The 25,542-nt window shown below is 34.7% G+C and overlaps 1 protein-coding gene across 1 annotated transcript; it reads right to left on the bottom strand.

Annotated features, from left to right (window-relative positions):
• Positions 1-10,508: 10,508 nt before the first annotated feature.
• Positions 10,509-23,501, bottom strand: LOC104408538 (sodium channel protein type 2 subunit alpha-like; the record flags this gene model as incomplete). The annotated part of the gene is made up of 10 exons (XM_010018176.1): positions 10,509-11,692; positions 12,033-12,303; positions 12,678-12,782; positions 15,126-15,263; positions 16,001-16,054; positions 17,674-17,955; positions 18,205-18,327; positions 19,956-20,129; positions 21,313-21,467; positions 23,384-23,501. Coding segments are annotated over 10 exons (2,604 nt in total), but the record flags the coding sequence as incomplete, so codon positions are not given.
• Between the last annotated feature and the right edge of the window lie 2,041 nt (positions 23,502-25,542).

The following is a 25,542-nucleotide window of genomic DNA, read 5'->3' as shown; positions in this document are numbered from 1 at the left end:
GGAAAGAGAAAGCCACAGATACATAAAATATACCCACTTAAATGAAATGATTGTATGATAACCAGCTTTATAAAAGTTATGGTTGTCAGTATTACTCATACTATTTTCACACTGAATCAGGAGTTCAGTGTGAACTCCTGGACATTGAAAGTACCTGACAGCACTATAACAATTATTTTCAAAAACACTGACAAAGCTTTCCCAAGTGTCTTTCACACCTGCATTATGAAGGAACTGCTAAACTGGCAGTGTATCCAAGCAGATTTTTCAGCCACTTATAATATTCTTCAGTTATATTAAAATATAAGTGTCCCGCTGGCTTTAATCCTTTTAGAAAGGGAGCAGTTCTGGAGTTTGTAAAAGTCATAGGGCACAGTGCTGATAAAACCAATGAGCTGACCCAACTCCTCTCCTAGTTAAGAACAACTAAGACTAGGAAAGGGTAGTGATACGGAGTACTAAGTGAAATACTCTGCACTATCTGTAATAGTATGAATGAATCATGATGTGTCAGTGTAATTGACAGTAACAGATCTAGATTATTTTGGACAAATTTGGAGCAATGCCTTTATAAACTGATCAGATGCAGCCACAGACTCCTGAGCACACATTTTAAACATACAAAGAAAGCTGTGCAATTGCTCAATACCCCTTATCCAAAAGAAGAACTTCAATGAAATCAAGCTGAAACACTTTCATATTTTCAGTGGACTTATGATTTTATTACATCATTTTGCTTAATGTTAAATTAAACAGTGCACTGCCTATAATACCACTCATAAACCAGTTCAGCTATTTCAGTCTTCCACAGTCTGGAACAGAAGTTACTGCCCAGCTTCATTCTGTTCTTTTCCTTTGTGTTTATCCCTACTCTGCCCACCTCCTCTCATCCACAACTGAGTTTGCCAACTCAAAACTTGTAAACTGTTGTGCTTTCCCAAAGAGACATATTGAAGGATTAAGATGGTGTGCTGTTGTTTTTGGCATGCTGAAAGACAGATTTTTCAATCTACTCAGTAACTGCCATGACTTACCCAGTACATCTGCAATGTACAGACTGGGAAGAATGAGACAGCAATAGATTGGTCAGCCTCTCACCCAGGGAATCAGCTAAATCTTAGATTAGTTTAGTAATCATTTGGTAACATTTTTTTAAAGGTGCCTCAAGGTTTCTCATCACTGGAATGACCAGCAGCTGGTATGTCCAAGGAAGGTTTTCCAGACTGGTATCTCAGAGTAGAAATTTAAACTAGGCTCTGCCAGATTCTACTTATTTATTTATTTATTTTTAATATACTTCATGCTGTATGTATTAGTGAGATTTTTGGAACCATGAGAAAATTTTAAAGTGCCAAAGAGGTTTGTAGTTGAAATTGCCCTGACATAAACTATACTCTTGAAACTGTTAAGAAAATGTAGTCAAATCTAAAGAAACTCTCACAAGGTTATGTACAAACCAGATACTTTCCAAAAGTCCTTATCACTTTCATCAGATGGGACATGTTATACAAGGATGGAACCAACCTATCTGAAAAAAACCCAAATAAAATCAGGAATTAAGTTGATTATCAGTTTCTAAGTATGAACTATTATCTGCTTCCACTTACAGTTAACAGGAAATTGTGAGGTAATAGTTTTGTCACATGGCAAAGATTTTTAAAATCGCTTCTAGGGTGCCTTCTGTCCCCATGAGGGATGGCTGAGTACTATGCTGTACATCTGCTTTTTAAAGAATATATACACAAAACTATAGTTTTACATGGAATACAATTACTTCTAAAACCTAAAAAACTTCACTTGTCTCTATTTCATTTTTCTGAATAACAATGTCTTATTTCTTCTCTCTAACATTCATTCTAATTGCTGCTGAAGTCTTCTTGACAATGAGGTTACCTACCACCATTTGCTGGTGCTGTCATACGTGAAATGAGTGCTACAGCTGATCCAATTACTCTTCAGCTCCACTGTTTGAATCATCTGCTGCAATAAATGGGTTTCTGGTCTTCCTGCTTGAAAGGCACATTTCCACACTGGGTACAGAGCAGGAAGGAGAAGGAAAGGAGGTGGAGACTGCATTATACTCTACTAGAGCCGCCTTAAAGTCAGAAGAAAAAAGAACCTGTGTCTAGAGAAACAGGTGTAGGCTCTTAGATGTGGCATTTAAAGTAAATGTATTGACCGCTTCATATCAAATGAGTGCTTCATTAATTTTGAAACTGGTTTGTATTTTGGTTTTGGTTTTGTTTGCTTTTTTCCCCCAACTGTTACGCATGTATTCCAAAAATTCAGTAATTCTTTACCTTTGGAGAGGAGTAGTATCAGAATTGAGAAAGCTAAGAAAGCTTACATGAAGTAATTTAATCCATTTTTTGGTTCAGTTACAGTTAGCCTTCTGATAGATCTTTTAACTGATCTTGATATCCTAAACCCAATACCTGAGGACTAACAATTTGGGTATCTGAAATGGGATTTGAGATAGAGCATGCTATGGTACACCAACTCACACTTTCTCCAAAAGCAGGCTGCTCACTGAGTATTTGAACAAAAAGTACTATATCTTGTTCAAATTCCAAAGGGACATGCACTTCAAATGTGCTTCAGCTACACAAACTAGAAGCTTAGAGCAGAAGTCTATGAGAAAATTCATAGTGAGAATGACACATTTCAGATTAAATTCTTACACAACACTCTGATGACTGCTTTTAGGTTTTGTTTTGGGATGTTAACATACTTAAAAACATTTCCTTTACTAGTCTTGAACATTACACCAACTATGCACATCTGCTGCCCTTGCCTTTATAGATAAATAGCTCCATAAGGCGAGTATGAATTTCTGAATTCTTATCTTTCAAAAACTTTGTTATATGAGTAGACCTGATCCTCGTGAGAAGTTTTAATATTCACTGTGTTCAACCATCTCCATTTTTCCTGGGCTTTCATCAAGTGGTTGTCCTCTGAAAAATTCTACTACTCTGAGAAAAGGGAGAAAAATAAGAAGTCAACAGATTGTATTTTAACATTTTTCCAATATTTACTTTTTTTCCTTTTCAACTAAATAATAATTTTTTTAACATATTCTTTTCTATATTTGTTATGAAATCAGACCCTCAAAAATATCACAATATAGTTACTGTTTTTGAGCTCCCTAACTATTCAAATCTTAGACCTAGCTTCCCAGGCTTCAGGGCAGTCTTTTTTAAACATTCTAACATTTACAGTATGTATGAAAACACTGTCAATGACAAAAGGTAAAAGTCAGAAACCAGGCAAGACAGTAGAACCAGGCTTTTTGCGTAATACAGTATGTAATTAATGTGATGACAACACAAAAATTGTCTTTGTCTTGATCATCACGGACAGCACAGTGTCCAAATCAACTGGTTTTGCAAGCTGACATACTTTAATATTAAAGAAACATTATAAAAAAAAAATATTAGCAACATCTAAAACCAATCAGTACCTTTTTTCCAGTGTGGCATGTAATTCTACCCCCTGAAAAATTACAGGAAAAGATTTTGGTAAGAGCCATTAATTAAAAAAAAATAAATATCTAAAAAATATTACTTTTGAAAGAGTCCCAATCATTGGCTGTTGAAACAATAACAGTGACAACTTCGAAAAAGCACAGTACAGATTCTGTACACCTCAACTGTATATTTTATTAAAAGGCAGTTTTAAAACACTTCCTTGGAAAGATGGGTCTAATGTACCTGAAGTAATTGCATTCATTTCACCTCTTATATTGTCAGAGAATTGACAATAGATCAAGAAAGTACACTGAAATCAAGCTATTAGAGATGCTGTATTTTACACAGCAAACCTATGCATTTTAATGATTTAGAATCCTGCATAAATCCACATTTTATATACAAAACCAGGAAGTCTTAATACAAGAGAAGCTTTAAAGTGGGGTTATTTTTTGTTTTACAGTGATGTAGGTAAGCTAAAACCAACAAATTCTCTCCATATTTTGCAGTTGTCAGTGATTTTTTTTTTTTAATTTCTATTAGTTAATCAGCGAATAGGCATAGAATTATTGTTAATTAATTTGTGTTATCATGTCAATGACATGGCAGTCTAACCTTGGCAGTCCAGGTGTAGGCTAATTTATATTTGACTGATTGCCAGTGGACTTGATAATAGTTAGAAGCAGTTACTTACATTCTTTTCCTACAGAAAGATCCATTAAATATTATTAATGCTTGCCCTATCTCACTAAATTTATGCTACTTCCAGTAGCTAGCTTTTCCAATATGCCAATTGTCTTCCACTAATTCCAGCTATTAATGGTAAAAGCAACATATTGGTATTCTATAAATATTAATCATCAACCATAATACTAAATAAATTATAGTGACTTATGTTTAACCTTAGGTGCAGAAAAAAGTGCTGCAAAAAGGTTTCCAAGACAAGCTTTTTGCAATTAGTGAGACATATATATTCAATATTCAACCCTGAAATCCCAAGTCCGTTCCTCTGAATGCATGGCTTCCTTCCAGTGCCTTGAATCCCAGGGGTTATACAATATGATATTATTATTATTGTTACATTTCTACATATAAAAAATATATTAGTATTTGCAGCAAAGCTGCATGAACTGTTAAGACAAAAGTTACACAATGCCTATTATTGGCAATATTTTAACTTTTTGCCTGCCTGAGACCGTTAGCATTGCTGTTATATTCCAGTTTGCCTTAGGTGGCAGCTGCAGATGCAGTTTTTACTAAACATTATATACAGATATTAATGCAAGTATTACTGTAGAATATGGGCATAAAGCTTCTGTATAGTTTGGCAAAAGTAACAAATGACAGGGGTTGCTATGGAATCTGCAAGCACGACATTTTTATAAAGCTATAGTGCAAATAGCAACACAGCAGGTAATTCTCATTTTTGAACATAAATATTACTATTACTTATTACTCTGAAAATTAAAACAGCTTATTACATTCTGCTCCAAAGATACATTTTCTGAAAAACGTATCATGGGGCTCTTTAACCAGCTGACAGATTCTACAAAGATTATTATCCAGATTGCTGCTAAGTAACATGCTTTTATGACAATAGAAAACGCGAGTGCAGAGCACGTCTGGCACTGCTGGTTTTGATTGTTATAAATTGTTTATGAAGTGTCATTCCTTATTTTTATCAAAAGCTTTTCTTGCAGCAGAGATCGTGTGTGCTTCAGCATGCAATTTCTCCTCTCTAGAGGGATGAGAATGTTCCGCAGTTTACTTTGCTTGGGTTACACTGCAGTATTTTTTTTTTTAAAGCAAGCACTCGGGTATGTCAGTTTCACTGAGCAACAGCTCTCACTGATCAACAAGGAAAAATAAAATATGATAAGTAACAGAGACTTCATGCTGTATTACATACACAAAAACCTAGTTGTGCTCAGAGAATGAAAGCAATGGGTACCATCCCCCACTGGAAATGATGTTCTAATGCAGAGGTTTGTGAGCCATTGACTATTCCTACACTGCAGAGATTTCAGATTACTTCTGCTAATGCATTATAAAGCCAGTTAAGCCTTTCTGAATATATACTATAGAATGAGTACTGTAAGATTTTTCTATGTCAAAACCCCACATTTTTTTATAATACTTCGTATTATTTATGACTTGTTTCGCCTGAAAATGAGATAGATGCTTTCATCTGTGACTCTTTTAGAAGGCTAGAGCTGTTTTATAGGTGTACCATGGGATAAATTAATAATGCCTATTACTAAAAGTAAAGCTAAATCTCTGGAATTCCCCAGTGCATCTGTACACTTCAACTATATTTTAGTTCTTAACCAGTGTGGTGTCAGGTCTGGATATAGGGCCATATGCTCTATAGGGTACAGAACCTAACTCCAAAACTACTGTTCCAGCCACAAAAGTATTACAAAACAATCATTACGCAACAAGCCGAATGATCATGTTGTAGCTCCATTAGTTCATTAGAACAAAACCAGTATAAAATCCATAAATTCTCTGCAAAGCTATAAGCTATCCCCTGTGCCTGTGACCGCAATTTCTATTGATCCTTTCTGCGGCTGAAGGCAGCAGGCACAGAACCATGATCATGTGGCAGGTGTCTGTGCCCTCTACTGGAGGCAGACGGGCTTAGCGATTTATCATAAATCCTGTGCTGCTGCAGTGGGAAGAGATGCTCTTTTACTGAATCTGATGTATTTATAGGACTCAACAACATAAATTTCTGCTTTAAAATAATACAAACAACCCCCAGAATATATTTGACTCCTATTTACAAAAACAGTGAATGAGCATTACCCCACCCCTTCCCCCTGCCATCTTTCCCTTTCATATTTTTACAAGTAATTTTGTGTGCTGCGTGCAGAAGTGTTGTCTTCAGAAGTGAGACTTTTGCTATAAAGTTGAGTAAGGCAAAGATTTAGAAAAACGCAGAACTTTTTCCCTTCTATGTCCTAATATAGTTGGGGGGGAGGGAGGGGTATGGGGGGTATGGCAGGTGGGTATCTTCATAAAATAAAATACTGGGTGGATAAGAGAGTAAAGAAAGTTCATTTCTGAGCACATTTTAAGGGAGCCTTTCTTATTATTTTTTCATTTTCTGTGAACTAGGACAGTAAGAATGCAGTGTCCTCCTGTTGTAGGAATTCTGCTTAATGTTTTGCATACTGCATACTGGCCCATTACACAGAAACATCTGTCTTACATCACCATTAAAACATGAATATATTTTATACCTTCAGGTTAAGGAGGAAGACTGGCAAGTCAACTGTGTCTTCCACAAAAGCAAGTAACTTCCAGGTATGCTAGAATAATTTCAAAGGTATATAAAAAGATACAGGTTTATTCAAATATATACACTTGAAATCTGCAAATTAATATACCTGCAAATTAATATATTATCTTCAAAGGAACAAAAAGTTTAGAATTTGAGTCAGCAAAAATGGACAGTGACTTCAGTTGGATTATGATATCAATAAACATAACTTTAACAATGATAGACATTTTATAGGGTAAAATAATTTTATAAATGACCTCATATACTTCTCCTCAGTACCAAATTCGTAGAAAAAATATTAGGTACACATTTCATGCTTATTCCACATAAAGCTTTAAGTTATGTACCTGTCTAGCAATAACTTAACAACAAATCGTTCTTTAAACAGCAATACAGGAGTATTCAAAAAAATCAAATCCTAGATTTTTTTTAAAGCATTTACATTATTAGATTTCGTAATTATTGTTAGCCACTGAGAAAATAAAACAGCAACAATTCTGGATTTGGGGGGGGAAAAAAGGAAGTTTTCATTCAAATCGGGTACAGTTACTAAAACCATACACATTGTCCTTCAAAGCACAGCATAGCTGAGGTTTTTTTTTCCTGTTAGCTATATTGGCCCAAGTATACAGCAGCTACTCTTCACAACAGAAATTAGACTGGAAAAGAATGCATTACTTACTTCATGCACAGGTCCACCTGTGCACACCCTGCCCCAGTATCCTACCACCTGTATGTAGTAACCTCTTGCTGGAGACTGTGCCTGTTCGGCCTTGTGAAGGCATCAGTTGCCTGAAGATAGCTGCTGGCGAGAGCATCAACACTTCTAACAGGTCTTTTTCCCTTCTCCTGGCAAGCATTGATTTCCTGAGGGTAAATGTGATTAGAGTGATTCTGTTATTGCCTTGGAGGTTTATTTTGGTGGCAGATCCCAGGCCACCCCCCGCCCAGGGTGAACAGTGTCTGCTGGATCCACTGCTCAGCAAAAATGTGGAGACATCCTCCATTTGACTTGTCCACCAAAGGACGATGCTGGAGCTCTTCCCAGGCAACTCGTAAAAATCTGACAAAAACCCATACAGTTGGAATGAATTTTAGAAAAAAAACTTCTCTGGTAAGGGCAACATAAGCATTTCATTTCATCTAGATCATGACGAGTTGATATTGATCATAGTCATAAAGCAACATGTTATCTAGATTTTATTGCCTCATTGCTAAAGTGGTTCTCCCTTAATTTTACCAACCATTACTTGTTAATCTATACAAACTTCATACAATAAAAACACAAAGACTAAAACAAGTACATAAAAAGTTTACTTTTATTCTTCTGGGTTGTTAGCAATGTACTTATTTTTGGTAAAACAACTTCCTGCATGCAGTTCATCAGTACAATATGAGCCAATAGTTTCTATAAAAGCAGGAGCCCATCTATATTCCAGTTCTTTTGTAACAAATAGAAGGTATTCCACCGTCCATTGCACAAGCTCACTATTCATTCTCATGAAGAAAGATTTTGAATAACAAATTGTATTTAAAATGCTACTATTGCAGTATGAACCAACAAGAAAAGCAGACAGTGTGAGACTAACACTGGGGAAAAGCAGTTTCTATGATTTAATATTACCCTGAAAATTGACAGACAGGATTATAATTTCAAAAGAAATCCTTCTATCTTGTTTCACATACAAAGATCTACCTATTCCTCAGAAGAACTGTGCTGTCCATTTCTTTTGAAGCTATTCCTTATTAAAATATGTTCCATACAATTAGCAGAAACTTGCAATTACCAATTCACATCATATCTTAGGTTTTCCAACACTGAAGCGTCACAGATAGACAGCAATAAAAATTACTAACAACATGAAGGTATGTGTAGTTTCTTCCAAGTATAAAATGTTACAAAATAAAACTATTTTAACTGTTTTCAAAATAACAAGAACAGATCAATATATATTATAAAAGTTTTTTTCCAGCCCCACATTTTAAGGAATGTATTTCTCCTGTTTAGTCTGGTTATTTACTGCATATTTGCTGATTACAAAACTCAAACAAAATAAAATCTATAATAGCAGCAAACTATTGCTTACTGGTATGAGGAATGATGGTCTCGCTGAACAGTTTTTTCCTTTTTACCACTCATATCTTCCCTTCTCAGACTTTAATAGCTGTAGGGTAATAGCAGCAAGCATGCGTTGGTTAAAGCGTCCCAATTATTTGGAGTATTACAGAATACATCATACTATCTACTGCAATGTTAGAAGCTACACTTACTAGGGTACATATGTGCTGCAATAAATACAGTGCTTGGGTCATTGTGTCTTTGTTCAAACAGGTACCACTGCATAAAACAATTGATTAAACAACAAAGGATTTTTTTACTCACATATGTAGTGTCAGCCTACAGGATAAAAAGTCATATAAACCACAATGCAGGACAAAGCTGATTTAAGTACATCCTTTTGATCATGTCAGTTTTCTATGGAAGACTGCATTACAGACAGTGGAAACCTGATTGAAGTGCCATAGCAGGGTCAAAACCATCTCCGATAGACACATTTTGTGTCTCTGGCATGACCCACACTTCCAAAGTATGGAAATTTAAGTCTGAGGTCTACATTAAGGTAGAACTTGTCCCAAAAACTAATTTGCTATCAATTTATTTGTGTAGCTCTTATTATGTCCTAACTGGGATATATTCATGTGAAATAAGAAATATAGAAATATGACTTTGGAATAACATACGGAAGCTACTCATGAAATTACAGGGTCTATGATTAAAAAAAGAAAAAAAAAAAAAAAAAAAAACCAAAAAACACTACCACTTCCTTTATTTCAGTAACTTCCTGTAGGCACGACTTGGCATTCGTAGCTTTTCTGTGAAAGAACTGTTTAAAAATCTCAGAAATTATGAGATATCATGGACTCTTAAATTAGCTATGTTTTCTTTATAGTTTCACATTTTTCAAAACAGTGATTGTGTGTGTTGCATCCTTTCTTTTAATCACTGCATCTGAAATGGACTGTATAAGAAATTAAGAATTACTAAGAAGTATCAAACGTAAGTATATTAAAAACAAGTGACTAAACTACCAATCTCTTTTCTGTGAAATTTATCCCTTTGTTCTGTTTTCTGATAAATTCTCTTATCTATACTCAGTTCTTTTTTATATTTGCTGTTATTTGATCTAGATCCTGAGGTTCAATAATCTGGAATCTTGGTTTTCTGCTTTTAGAAGTGGCTTGAGGAGAACTATGTTCGGTTATGATGCCATAATTACATATTCTTGACAGTGCTCCTCTACAAGAGTATTTAGTTGTTTTTTTCCTCAGCACAGAAGAATTACAAGTAGCAGTATATGAATTAAAGCAAATGAAATCATGAAAAAACTGACACACAGAGAACATACATAGGAGATGAAATGTACACAGTGGATGTACTTATTCCACAAAAATACAGACTTCTTAGGATTGGTGTGCACTCCATTAAGGGTTCCTACAGTCCAAGTAGAAACTTTGTTTCCACTCCATTAGCGCCAGCTGATAATGAAAGCTTTTCTTCTGCAAAGTTGTTTCCCTGTTACAGACCAAGAGTTTGCTAGTGAAGGGTCATTGTCTTTGTACAGACACTGACTGTAGCAGTGAGTAAATATGTAAAAACTTGCAATTTTGGCATAATCCTCCAATAAGAGGCCTATTGATAAAAATGTCATTTTATTCGGCTTGTGAACATTCATCATGCACAACCTCTTTGTCTTTCACTTTCTATTTCCTTTTCTGTCTTTCCCCTTGTGTTCTTTTTCCAGTTTGTCATCTTCGTATTTTTCTTTTTCTGGTTTTGTTACACTATCATAAGAAGGTGGACATGCAGAAGATGCAGATATATCTATTCTCTCTGGAGGTGAATTTTCACCCAGCTTACCAATAATCATATCTTCTTTGATAAGCAGATCACCACCATCTTTCCGATACATAAACAAAAGTTTCTTTACTGAATGTCTTAATAGGTAACGTCTGTAAGCACGCTGAATGATAGTAGCGGACACTTCCTCCTGTTTTCGTTTTAATGTGGTTGTAATTGGTTCATATGAGACTTTAGAAAGATTGGCTGCCATAAACCGATCTTCCATCTGTATTCTGAGGGCATCCATCTCATCACTTTCCCCCAAAACACGCTTTGTGAAAGCAAACAAGATGTCAAGGCAGTGAATTCTGTCACCACTTACCATGGGCAGATCCATTGCAATAAGTTGAATTGTGTTTGGTTTTGGTATATTCAGAGGAGGATCCAGAGAAGCTGCAAAATCAGACAATTTCTCATATTCTATGAACTGTGTTGCATCTGGATCGTATTTTTCCCAGACTTCATAGAACATCTCAAAGTCATCCTCGCTTAAGGGTTCAGCGCTTTCTTCAGTAGCAACACTGAAGTTCTCCAAAATCACAGCAATGTACATGTTCACCACTACCAGAAATGATATGATAATGTAGCTGACAAAGAAGAAAATCCCAACAGAAGGGTTGCCACAGTCACCTTTCACTGAGCTCCCTGGATGAGTTTTGTTTGGGTTACAGTCTGGCTCCCCACTGTTTAGAATTGGGGCTAGCAAACCATCCCAGCCTGCAGACGTGGTAATTTGAAACAGGCAGATCATGCTGTTGCCAAACGTCTCAAAGTTGAACATGTCATCTATACCAGCTTCCCTCTTAACATAGGCAAAGTTGGACATGCCAAATATCGCATAGATAAACATGACCAGGAACAGCAGCAGACCAATGTTGAACAAAGCAGGAAGAGACATCATCAAAGCAAAAAGCAGAGTGCGGATTCCCTTAGCGCCTTTAATGAGACGCAGGATTCGGCCAATTCTGGCAAGTCGTACAACTCTGAACAAAGTGGGGGACACGAAGTACTTTTCAATCACGTTAGCTAGAAACATACCTGTGAAACATAAAAACAGAATTAAAAGGGTAACATTTTATCACAGATTACATCTTCCACAACAAAGTATGAATAAAGAACAACTCTGCCTGTGGAATTAGTGGAAATCATAATTGGAGATAAATTTTAACTGCTATGGGTAATTTTAGCTTATTTTCCAGCACTTTTATAAAGAAAAGAGTATTAATAATTATATAGAATTATTAAGAAAGTTACTGCTCTAAAGTACGCTTTCAGTTTCTTAAATAATCAGTAGAAATTAAGTATTTAATCTGCAAAATTTGACAGAGATAAAGCATTTAATACATCTTACTACATTTTGAGTATAAGAATTTCTTACCTACTATTGAAAGAATAACAACCACAAAATCAAAAATATTCCAGCCAACGGTGAAGTAATAATAACGGAGTGAGAACAACTTGAAGACACATTCTCCAGTGAAAAGGACAACAAAGACCAAGTTAATCCAGTATAAAATATTTTGCATCAGTTCACCCTGGTCATCTGTTTCTATCATCATGGTGACCATGTTAAGACAGATGAGAACCATAATGGTGATGTCAAATGCTTGCTTTGTTACAATATCAAACACCAGACCTTGCAATTTGTTCTGAGGGGAAAAAAAAGAAAAGGTGCTAGCATCTTGTACACAATGAGCATTCTTTTCGTCCCTCCCATTTCCTTCTTCCTCACCCAATATATACAACTAAACAGATGGATGAAAAATCTAAGAAAAACACTGTGCAGTAACTGGTTTATTTGCCAGCTCTAAGTTTTCTCCTCAAAACCCAGCAGGCTTCTATTTCTTCAGATTACTTGATTTTCTGCTTCCTGAGGCAGAACAGAAATATATACATGTTTCAATTCAGGATGTGGAGCTAACTTGAGTTAGGCCTAAACAATTTTAGAGTTAAGGGAGAAATATTGTGATAATTAATGTGCTGCTGCAACTATAGATGATATAAGAATAGCACACAATCTTACCGCTGGTCTAGGTATAGGCTTCTGTGGTTTCTTGGATCCCAGCTTTTTCATTGCATTGTAGTATTTCTTTTGTTCTTCCGTCATGAAAATGTCTTGACCTCCAAGGTAAAATAACAAGAATAGAACTGATTACAGCCAAGCCTTTAAATCCATTAATTCGCAGCATTGTAGAACTAAAAACCCCAGTACTTCTATCTATTTGTAAAAAAAAAAAAAAACACCAAACCAAAAAGACCTGAATAATTCAAATAAATATGCACAAAACCTCTTGTAAAAATACACTTTCCATACATGCTTATAAATCTATCATAATCAACTCCACATTGTAAATCACTATCCAGAAATAAAAAAGCTTCAAAGGTAGGTTCACTGAGAGCTGATAAGCCTTCAGGGAAACCGTATGAGGAAAAAGGAATTACTGATGTTCCTTTACAGGATGCATGTTTAATCATTTGAGTACAGGTATCTCAGTTCAGATGGTTTCTTGCCACAGTAATACTTCCACAGTGTATATGAGGCTTGATCATCCCCCTACACTGTACAGAGGTCGTCAGAAGCATGAACTTACTCTGGGGTTTCTTATCTGAATAAGAGGACAGCAGACTGAGTAAAAAAATCTATCTAAATTAGCATGGGTAATGTACATATGGAAACACTTGTCAGAAACACAATTCCTGTTGACAAGTAACTTTTTTTTCTTCATGTGTTTTCTTGTAAGTACATTTCAGGTATGTATGATGTCAAAACAGTGACATTTGGAAACAAATTTTTGAGTCACAAGTGATTCTGTGACTTTGTAAACTGCAGCGTCATTCTTGTTAAGAAAGTAATGATGAAGATGTGTTTGTATGTTTCAGCTGTGGCTACATACAGACATGAAGATTTAGAAGCCAGAAGAGATCCTGTTTAGCATGCTCTCCTCATAAGCCAAATATTCAAGTAAAATTAAGCTCTTAGAGAGTAAGGGTTTAGGAAGAAAACCAATTTGCTGATTACAGTGTGAATGTGATATGACTCTGCCAGGAGATTTTACCCAGTGGTGAATAAAAAAAAAAGCTAAAAAGGAACCGACATTGAACTGGGCATTGCTGCTGCTTCACTGATGTAATGGTTATCAAGAGCAAACAAGTCATCATTGTCTCAGTGTGCTGTCCATAGGGACAATAGCAGTCTTAAGATGAGAGGCACTTTATATGTCTTTGCATGTAATGGTTAGGAATTTGACAGCTAGTGGAATTTTTTCTCCCATGGGAACTAATGCAATGAAAGTAGGACACACAAAGGGACAAAGAAATGGACACAGTACATAACTTCAGTCTTCCTCTCCAAGGATAAGAAATTGAACCACCTTCCTCTAAAGTACTGGAAGACCCTGATTTTTATTCCAAGTGAGGTGCAAACATCTTGGAAGATGAAGATGTCATCAGGTTTGGAACCCCAAACTCATTGTTTCTATTACGTCAGTCTGCAGATAAGAGACTCAAAGGACCTGAAGCAGCATCATATGAAGCTGCATACTCCATTCTCAAGTGGAAAGACTTACTGGAAGTGTCCACTACAGTTAAGACTAGCAGTATTTTTTTTTCAGGACAATGAATCAAACTCAACAAACCATCTAGAATCACAAATGAAGAAATCATGCACTGCCTTGCTGGTACTTAGCTCACCCATTCAAAAAAAAAATATAAATAATAAAAAAAAAAAATCAATATTCCAATGTGATTCTACTCTAAATGCATACACAAAAATTAGACTACTGAAGATCTTAAAGAGCATGTATAGCTTTAATAGCAAGTAGAATTTAATTTGCCATCATAGTCTGCATTTTAATCTCACTAAATGCTCTTGGAGTTCCTGACACAATCCTGGGTTCACATGAATAACAATCAGTTTCAGTTGAAAAGAAAAACTGCACGTTTTCAAACATCAACAATTTTATTTCTTTTGCAAATTCACTAACTTGAGACAGGTTTGTAACCTCCTCTAACCTTACAATACAAAGCACTAATTCTAGCATTCAGCTTGTCTGCATTAGTCTCTTTGTAATTGAGAAGACCTTCACAGTACTTCTATACATTTACTGTTTACAAATTTTGATATTTCTAGCTTTGCAGTTTGCTTGAATTAGGTCATCTGCATTTTCACATAACTTTGTTACAGCACCATAAGGGTAAACAAAAACAGTATATAACTTGCTGATGTACAACACATCATTGGGCTGCACCAGGATGTGGAAAACACTCAGATGCTCAGTGTAAATTTAAATTATTTCAAATGTCTTAAAGCATAGACTATTATTTCATTATTTTGAATTGAATAAAAGGAAATCTTAATAGCCTTTTTTTTCTACTACTATGAGAATTTTCAAGACACTCATATTTATTCTTGCATACATTTTCTGAATTCTCAACTATAAAGTGTTGTGAAAATTAAACAAGTGATACTTATCTTCTTTTTTTGTTGGTTGAAGTTATCTATGATGACACCAATGAATAAGTTTAGGGTGAAAAACGATCCAAAGATGATAAAGGCAACAAAGTAAATATACATGTACAGGTTGTCCTCATACTTGGGCTGTTTCTGTGCCTATGTAACATAGAAAACCAGCAATATATAACAAATAACAAATTACAGAACACCAAGCAGGAACAGAAGTTGCATACAACTGGACAGCAACTTCTACGCTTGCCTTATCTTTGAACTTGAAAAATCTATTTAATACAGGTGTCTGTAAGTCCATACACCAACCTGCCATTCCTCCCCCTTTCTGTCTGCCAGTTCCTCTCTAATGACATTTGATGTTTCATGTAATTACTACTAAATTTGACAGAAATCTGCAAATCTGAAAAGCAATTCAGCCCCTATGGACTGTACACAGATCAGGAGATGGCTAGAAGACAAATGCAAACAAATACCAGCACTAAAAGAAAATAAGGCAAAATTCAGCCATTTTATTTTCTGAGATCTCCAGAGTCTGCAGCTCTGGATTAGCTATTGCAGGTGATGTCACTTGATGATTTGGGTTATTTTTGGAGACACAGGAAAAACTTGTGACATAAATTAATTGGAAGCCAGATTTCACTGGGTTTTTTTATTTACATATGACTTATTAGTAATACTTTGTGTAAATCTACTGCTATAATTTTTTACTTTTTAAAGTATATGCACATAACTAATATATAGTGCATAGATTTATATACAACATTTATCAAGCTTTTAGATTTTTTTTCTCTATATTTTACTTATTTCTACTGCCATTCAGATACATTCGTTACATCAATCTTATATTTGTTTTCACTCTGTAAAGTTTATATTGCACTCACTTCTCTAGAATCAACTGCAGCGTACATGATCTCCATCCATCCTTTAAACGTTGCCTAAAAACAAAGTTTGTTAATATTTTCTTTCAAAACTCTACTTTTTATACGTTCTAAATAAAACACTGTCTTCTGCAATGTATTTACACCCACAAAAATAAAGAGGAATATTAAAAGTCTGTGAAGACATGAGTGAAGTATTCACAGGAAGTAATCTGCTGTGGAATATGTCTCCTTAATACTTAAATAGTCAATAAATCCTAATCTTATGCAAATTTATATAAACTCTGTGTGGGATAAGTTGCGATCAATATCTGAACATAACAGAAAGACTGCAATTTATAACAAGGCTTCCTCCCAGTTCACTGCATCACACACTTCTAATGATGCAGCATCCAAAATTTCTCTGGGTGACCTGTTCCAGTGTCCCATGACTTTATAATTAAAAAAAATATTATTCCTCGCATCCAATCTAAATCTACCCTCTTTCAGTTTAAAACTGTTGTCCCTTTCCAGCCACTACAGGCCTTGGGAAAACTTTTCTTTCTTATAAGCCCCCTTAATATATTGAAAAGCCACAATAAAGTGCCCCTGAAACTTTCTCTTCTCCAGGCTGAACAGCCAAATCCCTCAGGCTTTCTCCAGCGTTCTGATCTTTTTCTTGGCCCTCCTCCAGCCTGTCCACATATTTTTTGTATAGTGGGGACCAAAACCCGAATACAGTATTCCAGGTGTGGCCTGACAAGCACGGAGTAGAACAATGACATCTTTATCTCTGCTGGTGATGCCCTTGATGTAACCCAGCTTCCTGTTAGCTTTCTTTGCAACAGCAGCACACTGTTCACTCATATTGAGCTTGCTGTCCAGAAGGACTCCCAGGTCCCTTTCCACAGAGCTGATCTCCAGCTAAGTATACTCCAGCCTGTGTTGCCCACTTGGATTGTATTTGAGCACAAATATTTTCCCAGAAGCAGTTTGTCAAGCAAACCCAATTAGGAATATATGTTTCTGTCGTACTGGTTCCAATTTACAGGTGCTGCTTCTAAAAAAGTCTTGTGCTTAGAAATCTAGCACTAGTAAATTCTGCAACTGCTCACCTAGAGTTTAAAAACCAGCTAAAAGCTATCTCTAATAAACCCACGTGACAACAGTAGACAATGACTGGAGCGGGACTAGTAAGAATAATAAAAAGGGAAGGAAAAGAAAGGAAAAAGTAAATTTAAAAACTTTTTCTAAATTCATAGTTGGATCTCTTCTTGTCTGAAGATCAGATGAGCCCTAGAATGTACCTATTCAACTACCACAGTAAAAATCTAAGTCAACAAGCCTTAACAGATCAAACAAAAGAAAATGCATCCCAGATTTTTTTTTTTTTTTTTTTTTTTTTTTTTTACTAAATACCGTATTTCTATAGAACTTGCAAAGGTACTAGTGGTTAGGTGCCAAGAAACTTTATATCCATCTGGTAGATATTAGATATTCTTCTTCTTCCAAAATGGCCATAAAATGCATCAGATTTTTACCCTAAGAAATCTTAATTTGGTTCATAGAACACAATTATAAAAGCAAATCCCATATCCATTCACATGTTTTAAGGTAACACTGAAAATTATAGAATGAAATGTTACTGCTACAAACTTAAATGTGGAAAATTAATTCAGCAAAATTTATACACTTACTACTTGAAGCAGAGAAAGATAACCAGCTCCAACATTATCAAAGTTTACTTTCACATTTTTCCACCGAACATCCTCAGCAGTTAGCATAAGATTTTCACACTCAGTTTTATTGCTGACTTTCTCTGGTGGGAATGGCACACCAGTTGTGGTGTTGACACAGTGATAGAACTTTCCAGCAAACAAATTTACTCCCATGATGCTGAAAATTAGCCAGAATGTAAGACAAACCAGAAGTACATTCATAATGGATGGGATTGCTCCAGTAAGAGCATTCACAACCACCTAGTAAATAAACACAGAAAAAAAAATTTAAAAAACAGTATGTAGAGCAGTAAAAAGTCTTTTTCAAATATAACAAAAGAACTAACATAAAATATTAAAATATACTGAAGTAATGCAAATAGAAAAGGAATAGCACATGTAATACAACCAAACATACTACTGTTGACTTGAAAACAGACATGCAGTTCAGTGTTCCTCCAAGATTTTATAATTAGACATAGTTTTATGTTTTATTTCTTTTTTTCTTACCCGCATGCCTTCAAAGCGTGACAAAGCTCTTAGAGGTCTCAAAGCTCTCAATGTTCGGAGGGATTTAATAGCACTGAGTTCTGACAAATCAAGAGCATGAGCTACTAAACTAACCAAGGAGACCTAGAGGAAACAAAACAAAACAAGTTGTGGGTTTTTGTTGTTTTTTTTTTAAATAGCCTCACAACACTAAAGTCATGCCTTGAAGAAGAAAACACCTGATCTGTATATCAGGAAAAAAGTTCAGAAAGACCCTAATCTCCTAGCAAGAACAAAACTAAAAAAGAACAACAATATTGTGTGTTAATTTCACAACTGTTTAAACAAAGAGAGACCTTAATCTCTGGAATTTTCATCGTAGACAGAGTGCTAGTTAGAAGAATGCCTATCATACCTGTGCAAAATGAATGGCAATTTGAATAAAAAGCATTTTAGTAAAAGATCATTTTCCAAATAAACTTGGCCAAAGCCTGAAATGTACTGAAAATGTAATCCCATTCTACATGACGTTACAATGCTAAACAGTGCTCTACTACACATGCCTTATGTTAGTAATGATACAATCTTGGAATCCAAACAAGAAATGAAACTAAAGCATGGCATTGACAATTTTATGCTAAAAATCCAAAATCCATCTGCATGATTACTGCTGATTTCCCATTAACTATAAAATTGTTTTTTTTTTTTTTTTTTGGTTAACATGAGTTACAAATAAAAAAATCAGAAGTCTATGGCATCCATAAAGAAAGCCAATATATAATATATAATAAGAGATATATGTATATTCAGCCTCACTCAGACAGTCTTAACTTTTTTTCCTTTGCCTTGTTAAGGGTATTTCATTTTGCAGAATTTAATCTTAAGAGAGAACCTCTTATACTTAGTAAGTATCTTAGAGATCAAAACATTTGTTCTGGGAATACATGTTGACTTTATTATTTGTGTAAGAATCCACCGTGTGCTGACAAAAAAAAGGAATGGAAAGAACATGAAAAGGGAAAGCAGAAAATTGCATTTCGCAGAGAAAACAGATGTTATCTTATGTCACTGAGTTAGCCCATTTGCTGAGAATAAGGATTCTGCCCACTCACACAATAACTGATACTAAAAAGCAAAGCACAGTTAAATGAGGAAGACAGATAACAAACACCACTTGTGCCTTTCCCTCAAAAGGGGGAAAGAAAAAAAAAAAAGAAACATTAGGTGTTTCAATCCTATCGGTAGGGGACAAAATTTCTGTCCTGGATGCCAGATTCCATCTGATAAACAGAATTTTCCCCTGTCCATTTGTTGAATTTCCACTCAAATATCTACACACAAGAAAGAATTCCTTTATAGGATCACATCATGCAATGTCACTAATTTCATTAATTTCTTTGGAGTGCAATTTCAATACTACATTTTATCATAATTAACTTACTCTGTCACGACCTGGCTTTTTTTCTATTATAAGAATTCAGAAAGGCAACCACTGCATTCTCTATGATCAGAGACAGAACTAAATAAAACCAAAATAATTCCCACTTCTAAAAAAGAATCTTTAAAAAAATCATGTGTCAATGAAAACTGGAAGTTAAAATTTAGTTACTCACTGAATAATTACACTGGAATCTTATTCACTGGTATGTGATTTTCTGTTCTTTTAAATCCTACTTATATTCTCATGGTAAATATATGTATCAGATTGGAGTTACATAAAAAGGACCTGCCTAAATGACAGAAATATACTACATACAAAGTATAGTACCTACATCAACAATCAGGAAGTCCAGCCAGCACCAAGCATTAGTGAAATAGGTTTGAAAACCATAGGCCACCCATTTTAGCACCATTTCCAGAATAAAGACGTAAGTGAAGATTTTATCAGCATATTCCAGTACGGTTTTTATAGTCTTGCGTTGTTCAATATATATATCTTCAAAAGCCTGCGAAGAACGGGTTACACGTAAGTCAGATATACATAGGTCTTTGCAAACTACAAATTAAGCCAAAAGAACTGAATTAAAACCAGCCAAGTAAAACCACTTTCAACTTTAGACATTTTATCTGAAAATGAGCAGAACTTACAATTGCATTCTTTCTGAGTTTTAGATTTTATCATTGCCTGACAATGGAATTACAATATAATGACTCAAGTTGCAAAAAAGGTTTTTAGTAATTTCAGTAATAGTCAACACAGAATTACAATGTGGTACCTTGAAAAGCCACTCAGGCTATCAAATAAACTGATATTAACTAACAAAAGAGATCATAAGCTACAGTGACCAAACATTATGATGCTGAATTCCAACATTTGGTGTTGGTGGCAAGGTTTTAGTAGCAGAAGGCTGCAAGAAGAGACCGCGGGCTCCACTGTGCCAGCTCCACAATAGATCCACCACAGGAAGTAGCTGGGCCCATGAATGAAGCTGGTGGTGCGTCTGCTAAAACATATCTAAAGACAGAGCAAAACGCCTCATGGCAGTATGAGGACTGAAGAGAAAAAAGTGAGAGAAACTATCCTGTAAACTCCAAGGTCAGAGAAGAAGGAAGTGACATGATGCTTCAGGTGCCAGAGCAAAGATAATGACAGCATACTCCAAATCCTATATCAATCAACAACCAGAAGAACCCAATACTTAGTAGCTGTGTGAAGGACTAAATGTCACTAAGGAACGACTAATGTCATCAAGGAATTCAAGGATTCCTATATACTAGTCTAGAAAAACTAAAACAAAAAATTAACTGAACACATGATGAATTAAGTACCTGTACTGCTTTTGGGACAACTTTAATTTAAAGTAATTCTAGTTATTGCATACAGTACATTTTGTATGATTTTTGTAATTTCTTCAAGATTTTTAGTGTAACCATTTTCGTAAGTACCTTCACACACACGTATCACCTTGCATTAATCAAAAATTCACACACAGAATGTTATTTGACAGCAGAATTGTAATGACTCATTTTATATGCACTACTGAATATATTCTGGGAATTTAGTTTGAAGCTCTCTTTCAAGACAACTTCCCCCCAACACCTTTAATAATGAATACAGATGTTTTGTAATGCTATCTTTGACAAAAAATATTTTATAGGTACTGTTCTATGGGTGCAAACTCCACTCACCAGAGCACCACTGCTAAGAAGAATCATGAAGACAATAAATGTTTCAAACCAGTTGTGCTCTACTATCTTGTAGCAGGTTTTTCGAAGGTTCCACCAGATTCTTCCTGCTGTGCTTTCCATACTGCCCTTACAGCATTTAAACTTCCGTATACAGCCTAATAATACAATGACAAACTGTTATGCGGTAGAATTCTCATTATCCTGTAAAAGCAAAATCACTCTTAACCAGCTCCTGTTTCATGCTGTTCAAATTACTTCAATTTACACTTCAAATTACTGCATGCTAATTAAAGCATCCTTACCTGCTCAATTCGGTACTTCGGATGAAGAAAAACTTGCATGTATGCAACTTTTCTACTACCCTGACACTGCATCAAGCTTAGAAAAAAACCCACAAACCCAAACAACAAAAAACAACCCAAACATCTAATTATCTAATTGAGCTAATTTTCATTCATAGGCATATTTTTTAATAATTATTTCTCATTTATATATGCATAATCGAAGAATATACAAGCATTGTCAGGGAATAGAAACAAAAAGCATAAACACATAGCAACTTTCACATAAACTTGTTCAAGAGTCCAGCTTCTTTTAAAGGTACATCTGTCTCTCAGTAAGTTCAAATTTCACACACGTAAACACCCTGTATTTTATTATATGAAGGAATGACCTCTGCTTCAAGTGCTGACTAAGGATACATCTTTCATGACATAAACAACTGATTTAACTGTGAAATTGTGAGAGCTTTTCCATGTGGTGCAAGTTTGTAGCAACCATCCACAGAAACCTGCCTCACCTTGGAGAGCTCACCTATCTTATCATTGGGCCTCTGGGTACAGTTTTCAATAAACCTCAGTATCTTCCTGGCTAATACTAGTCTCCTTATTTTTTTTTAAATTACTAATCACATAGAAACATAATGAAGTTTAAATTATCTTAACGGGTCCCAAAGACAATATTCTAGTTTTCCGCTGAGTGTCATTCAGTTCACATGTTACAAATAAGTTACGCTGCCTTTCATCAGCTCAGCTAAAACAGCTACCACTGTGAAGAGCATGATTTACTTTACCTTCAACTACTAAAAATGTCTACGTTATAGGAAAATTAATGTTACGCCCAAGGATTGATTGTCACATAAGGAAGAATTGTAATGTGAAATTATATGAGAAGTGTACTTTTCTTATTTAATCAAGAGCTTGATATGTTCAATTTACCACCACATTCTAAACCATTTTTTTTAAAAGATGAGTGAAATAATATTTCGAATGACAAGAGTCGTAGCCAAAGTCAAAGGTGTCTTCTTAACAGTAAATCAAAAAGCATGGATAGGATAAAAAATCTAGTCCTGGAACATTTTGTTCTGAATAATTTTAATCATGACAAAAAGAAAGTAAAACCTGCGAGATCACAAAAATGGGAAATACATTCCTATACAATAAGTATCAGTAGTCCCCTAAAGGATGTAACTATACAGAACTAAAATCAAAACTTCTGAGGACATGCAAAAGCACGCTGTTAAGACTTCTGTATGTGAATAAAAACACAGATTCTCATTCTGTGTTTTTACTTTACATTCTACTCAGGTACAGCCTCCTCACATTAATGGTGTAATGTCAAGATGGTAACTCTTTTGTTTGAGTCAAACTTTCAAAGACCTGAATCATCCACTGGATTGGTTTCTAGCACTATGAAGGGACCACAGGTAACCACATGATTCTGGCTTAAATTTCACAGTGGAGTGAAGCTGGTATAGGTTTTGGTCTTGCAGATTTCACTACTGAGAACATCATTTAAATCAACAGGATTACTGAGAATCTGTTTACAGAATTGTGCCGAGTGTTCAGTTTAAAATATTATAAATTATCACATACATATATATTTAACTTTTCATCACACAAAAGGTGCCATGGACTTCAGTACAACTATCTGCAACAGACAAAACTAATCACACCATGACACTTGGCAAACTAGGATTCTGGACTGCTGTTGCAAATAGCTTCCTTGAACTGCCAATGCTTGTTACAAACAACCAAAATGTAATGGCAAACCTCAAATTTTATTTCCATACCTTCTGTAAAGCATGTCTGTAGCTCTGATGCTTTTTCTGGTTCAGTTTCAGCTTTTTCTTCCCCAAAGAGAGCTAAATTAACTGTACTTCCTTCAGATGAGCTGGAAAAATTTAGCTTCTGAAAATAAAATTTGATAACAATTATACTTTACTAATATTTAGATTTTTAGAATCATAATTAACTTAAAGCATGCAACGCTGTTGTGCACAAAATAATCATCATACTTGTCACGAGAAATACATACAAACATCCACATATAGCAGTCAATGCTGTTGAAATGTGCATACATCATCCACTTTCTACCTAGAGATTGCAAAGCAATTCATGTAATCTTTCATGGAATTTCAGAATTTCTGGTCTAAAAATAGTACAGTGTTATTATTCAAAGTTTACTACTACCAAGTAGACTTTCTGATATGTATTCTACTTACTTTGTTTTCTACTATTATTGTCTTACTATAATTTCTCTTCCTACATTTTAAAACAATACCAGTTATACTGTATGCGTTAAGATAATGTGTTTTGGAAGCTATTTTCATTGGAGCAGTCTCCTCAACCTGAAGACAGTAAATCCTGACAGCAAAACACTTTAAATTGTGAACTGTCACGGTTAACTGTCCAATGGAGAAAAAGTAGCAGATTTTTAAGGACTGACTTTATTTCAGTGGCCATTATTCATAACACAAAAATAAAGGAAATTAATTATCAGTTCTTTTTCCCTGGTGTCTTAAACACCAATACACAAGCTTGTCATTTCTAGCATACCTGAAAATTTATAATAAGATTTGGTTTCCTTTGATTACAGATAATTTATTTATTTTTCATTTTAAGAACATTCTTAAGATCTATATTGGAAAATACTACAGTAAAATCAGGATTAATATGAAATCTTGTTTCAGATGTGAATTTGAAAATTCATAACAATTTGTGAATTTCAAAATTCTACAAATTCATAAAATAAACCAAGCCTGGACTATCTTAACCCATAATTGTCACTACCACATGAATATCTTTTTTTTTTTTCATACATACTGATAAGGTGGGGTTTTTTTAAAGGAAGAAGTATGATAAATACATTTCAACTAGCATTTGCATTCTTTTTTGCCAATGTACATATGTATTATATTGTGCATTCTGAAACTACTCATTACTTTGGTACGCATACCTGTTAATACCCAGAAAGAACGAATTTGTTCTGTTTTGTTTAAATAATTAAAATTACATATAACAGTACAAAAAAAATTACTAATTAAAGAATCAGCCTTCATTTATATTTCGTAATCTGTATTTGTATTGTAAAAGTCCATAGTCCGGAGATTTTAAAGGAAATTATGGTGTCCCATATATTTAATCTGAGTATGAGTACCAAACTAAGTCAAAGTAGTTTTGGTCACAGCATTCTCTGACATTTTACAATGTTATTATCAAGAAGTATATAACATCAGTAATGAATCCACACAACTAAATGTCTGTAGGGAATGATGGAAGCATACTTTGTAGAACAGCCTCAGTTTTGTAGAATTAACACCATTTTCATTAATTTAGCTAGACTTGCATGATTAAGAGACATGTTACAGACAAGTTACAGACTATCTAATCAAGCTATATTTACACCTCAACTCCAAAATGAGAAAGGACAAAATTATTTAAGAAAAAAAAAAGTTTAATATCTATGCTTGTGAAAGATGACAGAAACAATTTAATAAGAAGAAGTAACCCAGTGTTCCACCATTAACTTTTCTTAAAAGGATTCAGTAATCTTGCCTACTTTGCTTCTACTTTGGAAACTGATAATCTGGAATAGTTAGACATATTTAACATAAACAATTTTCACCTTTAGTAGCATTAATTTTAAAACATCCATATTTACAGCAAACATATTTTCCTATCACTAATTCTACTTAACCTGAGGATAGCATCATATACCTCCATTATTTTATTAGTACGTTGCTTTCATTAGAAGTTCTTTGTCACACAGCTAATAAAAATTAAAATCAACATGAAGTACTCTGGTTCATTTGAACTGAACATAAGCTACTTAGTAAACTGAAAAGAATCAATCTGTTTAGAACAAGAAGTTATATATCTCACTTAATACTTGACTTTTGCAAATCAGCAACTAAAACATTTTTGTTAAAAGAAACTTCCCTGAATATAA

The sequence above is a fragment of the Nestor notabilis genome, unplaced genomic scaffold (genome assembly GCF_000696875.1).
Source record: "Nestor notabilis isolate BGI_N333 unplaced genomic scaffold, ASM69687v1 scaffold12537, whole genome shotgun sequence".
In the NCBI taxonomy this organism is placed as follows: Eukaryota; Metazoa; Chordata; class Aves; order Psittaciformes; family Psittacidae; genus Nestor; species Nestor notabilis.
Note: the sequence above shows the minus strand (reverse complement) of the source record. Positions and strands in the feature narration are given on the sequence as shown.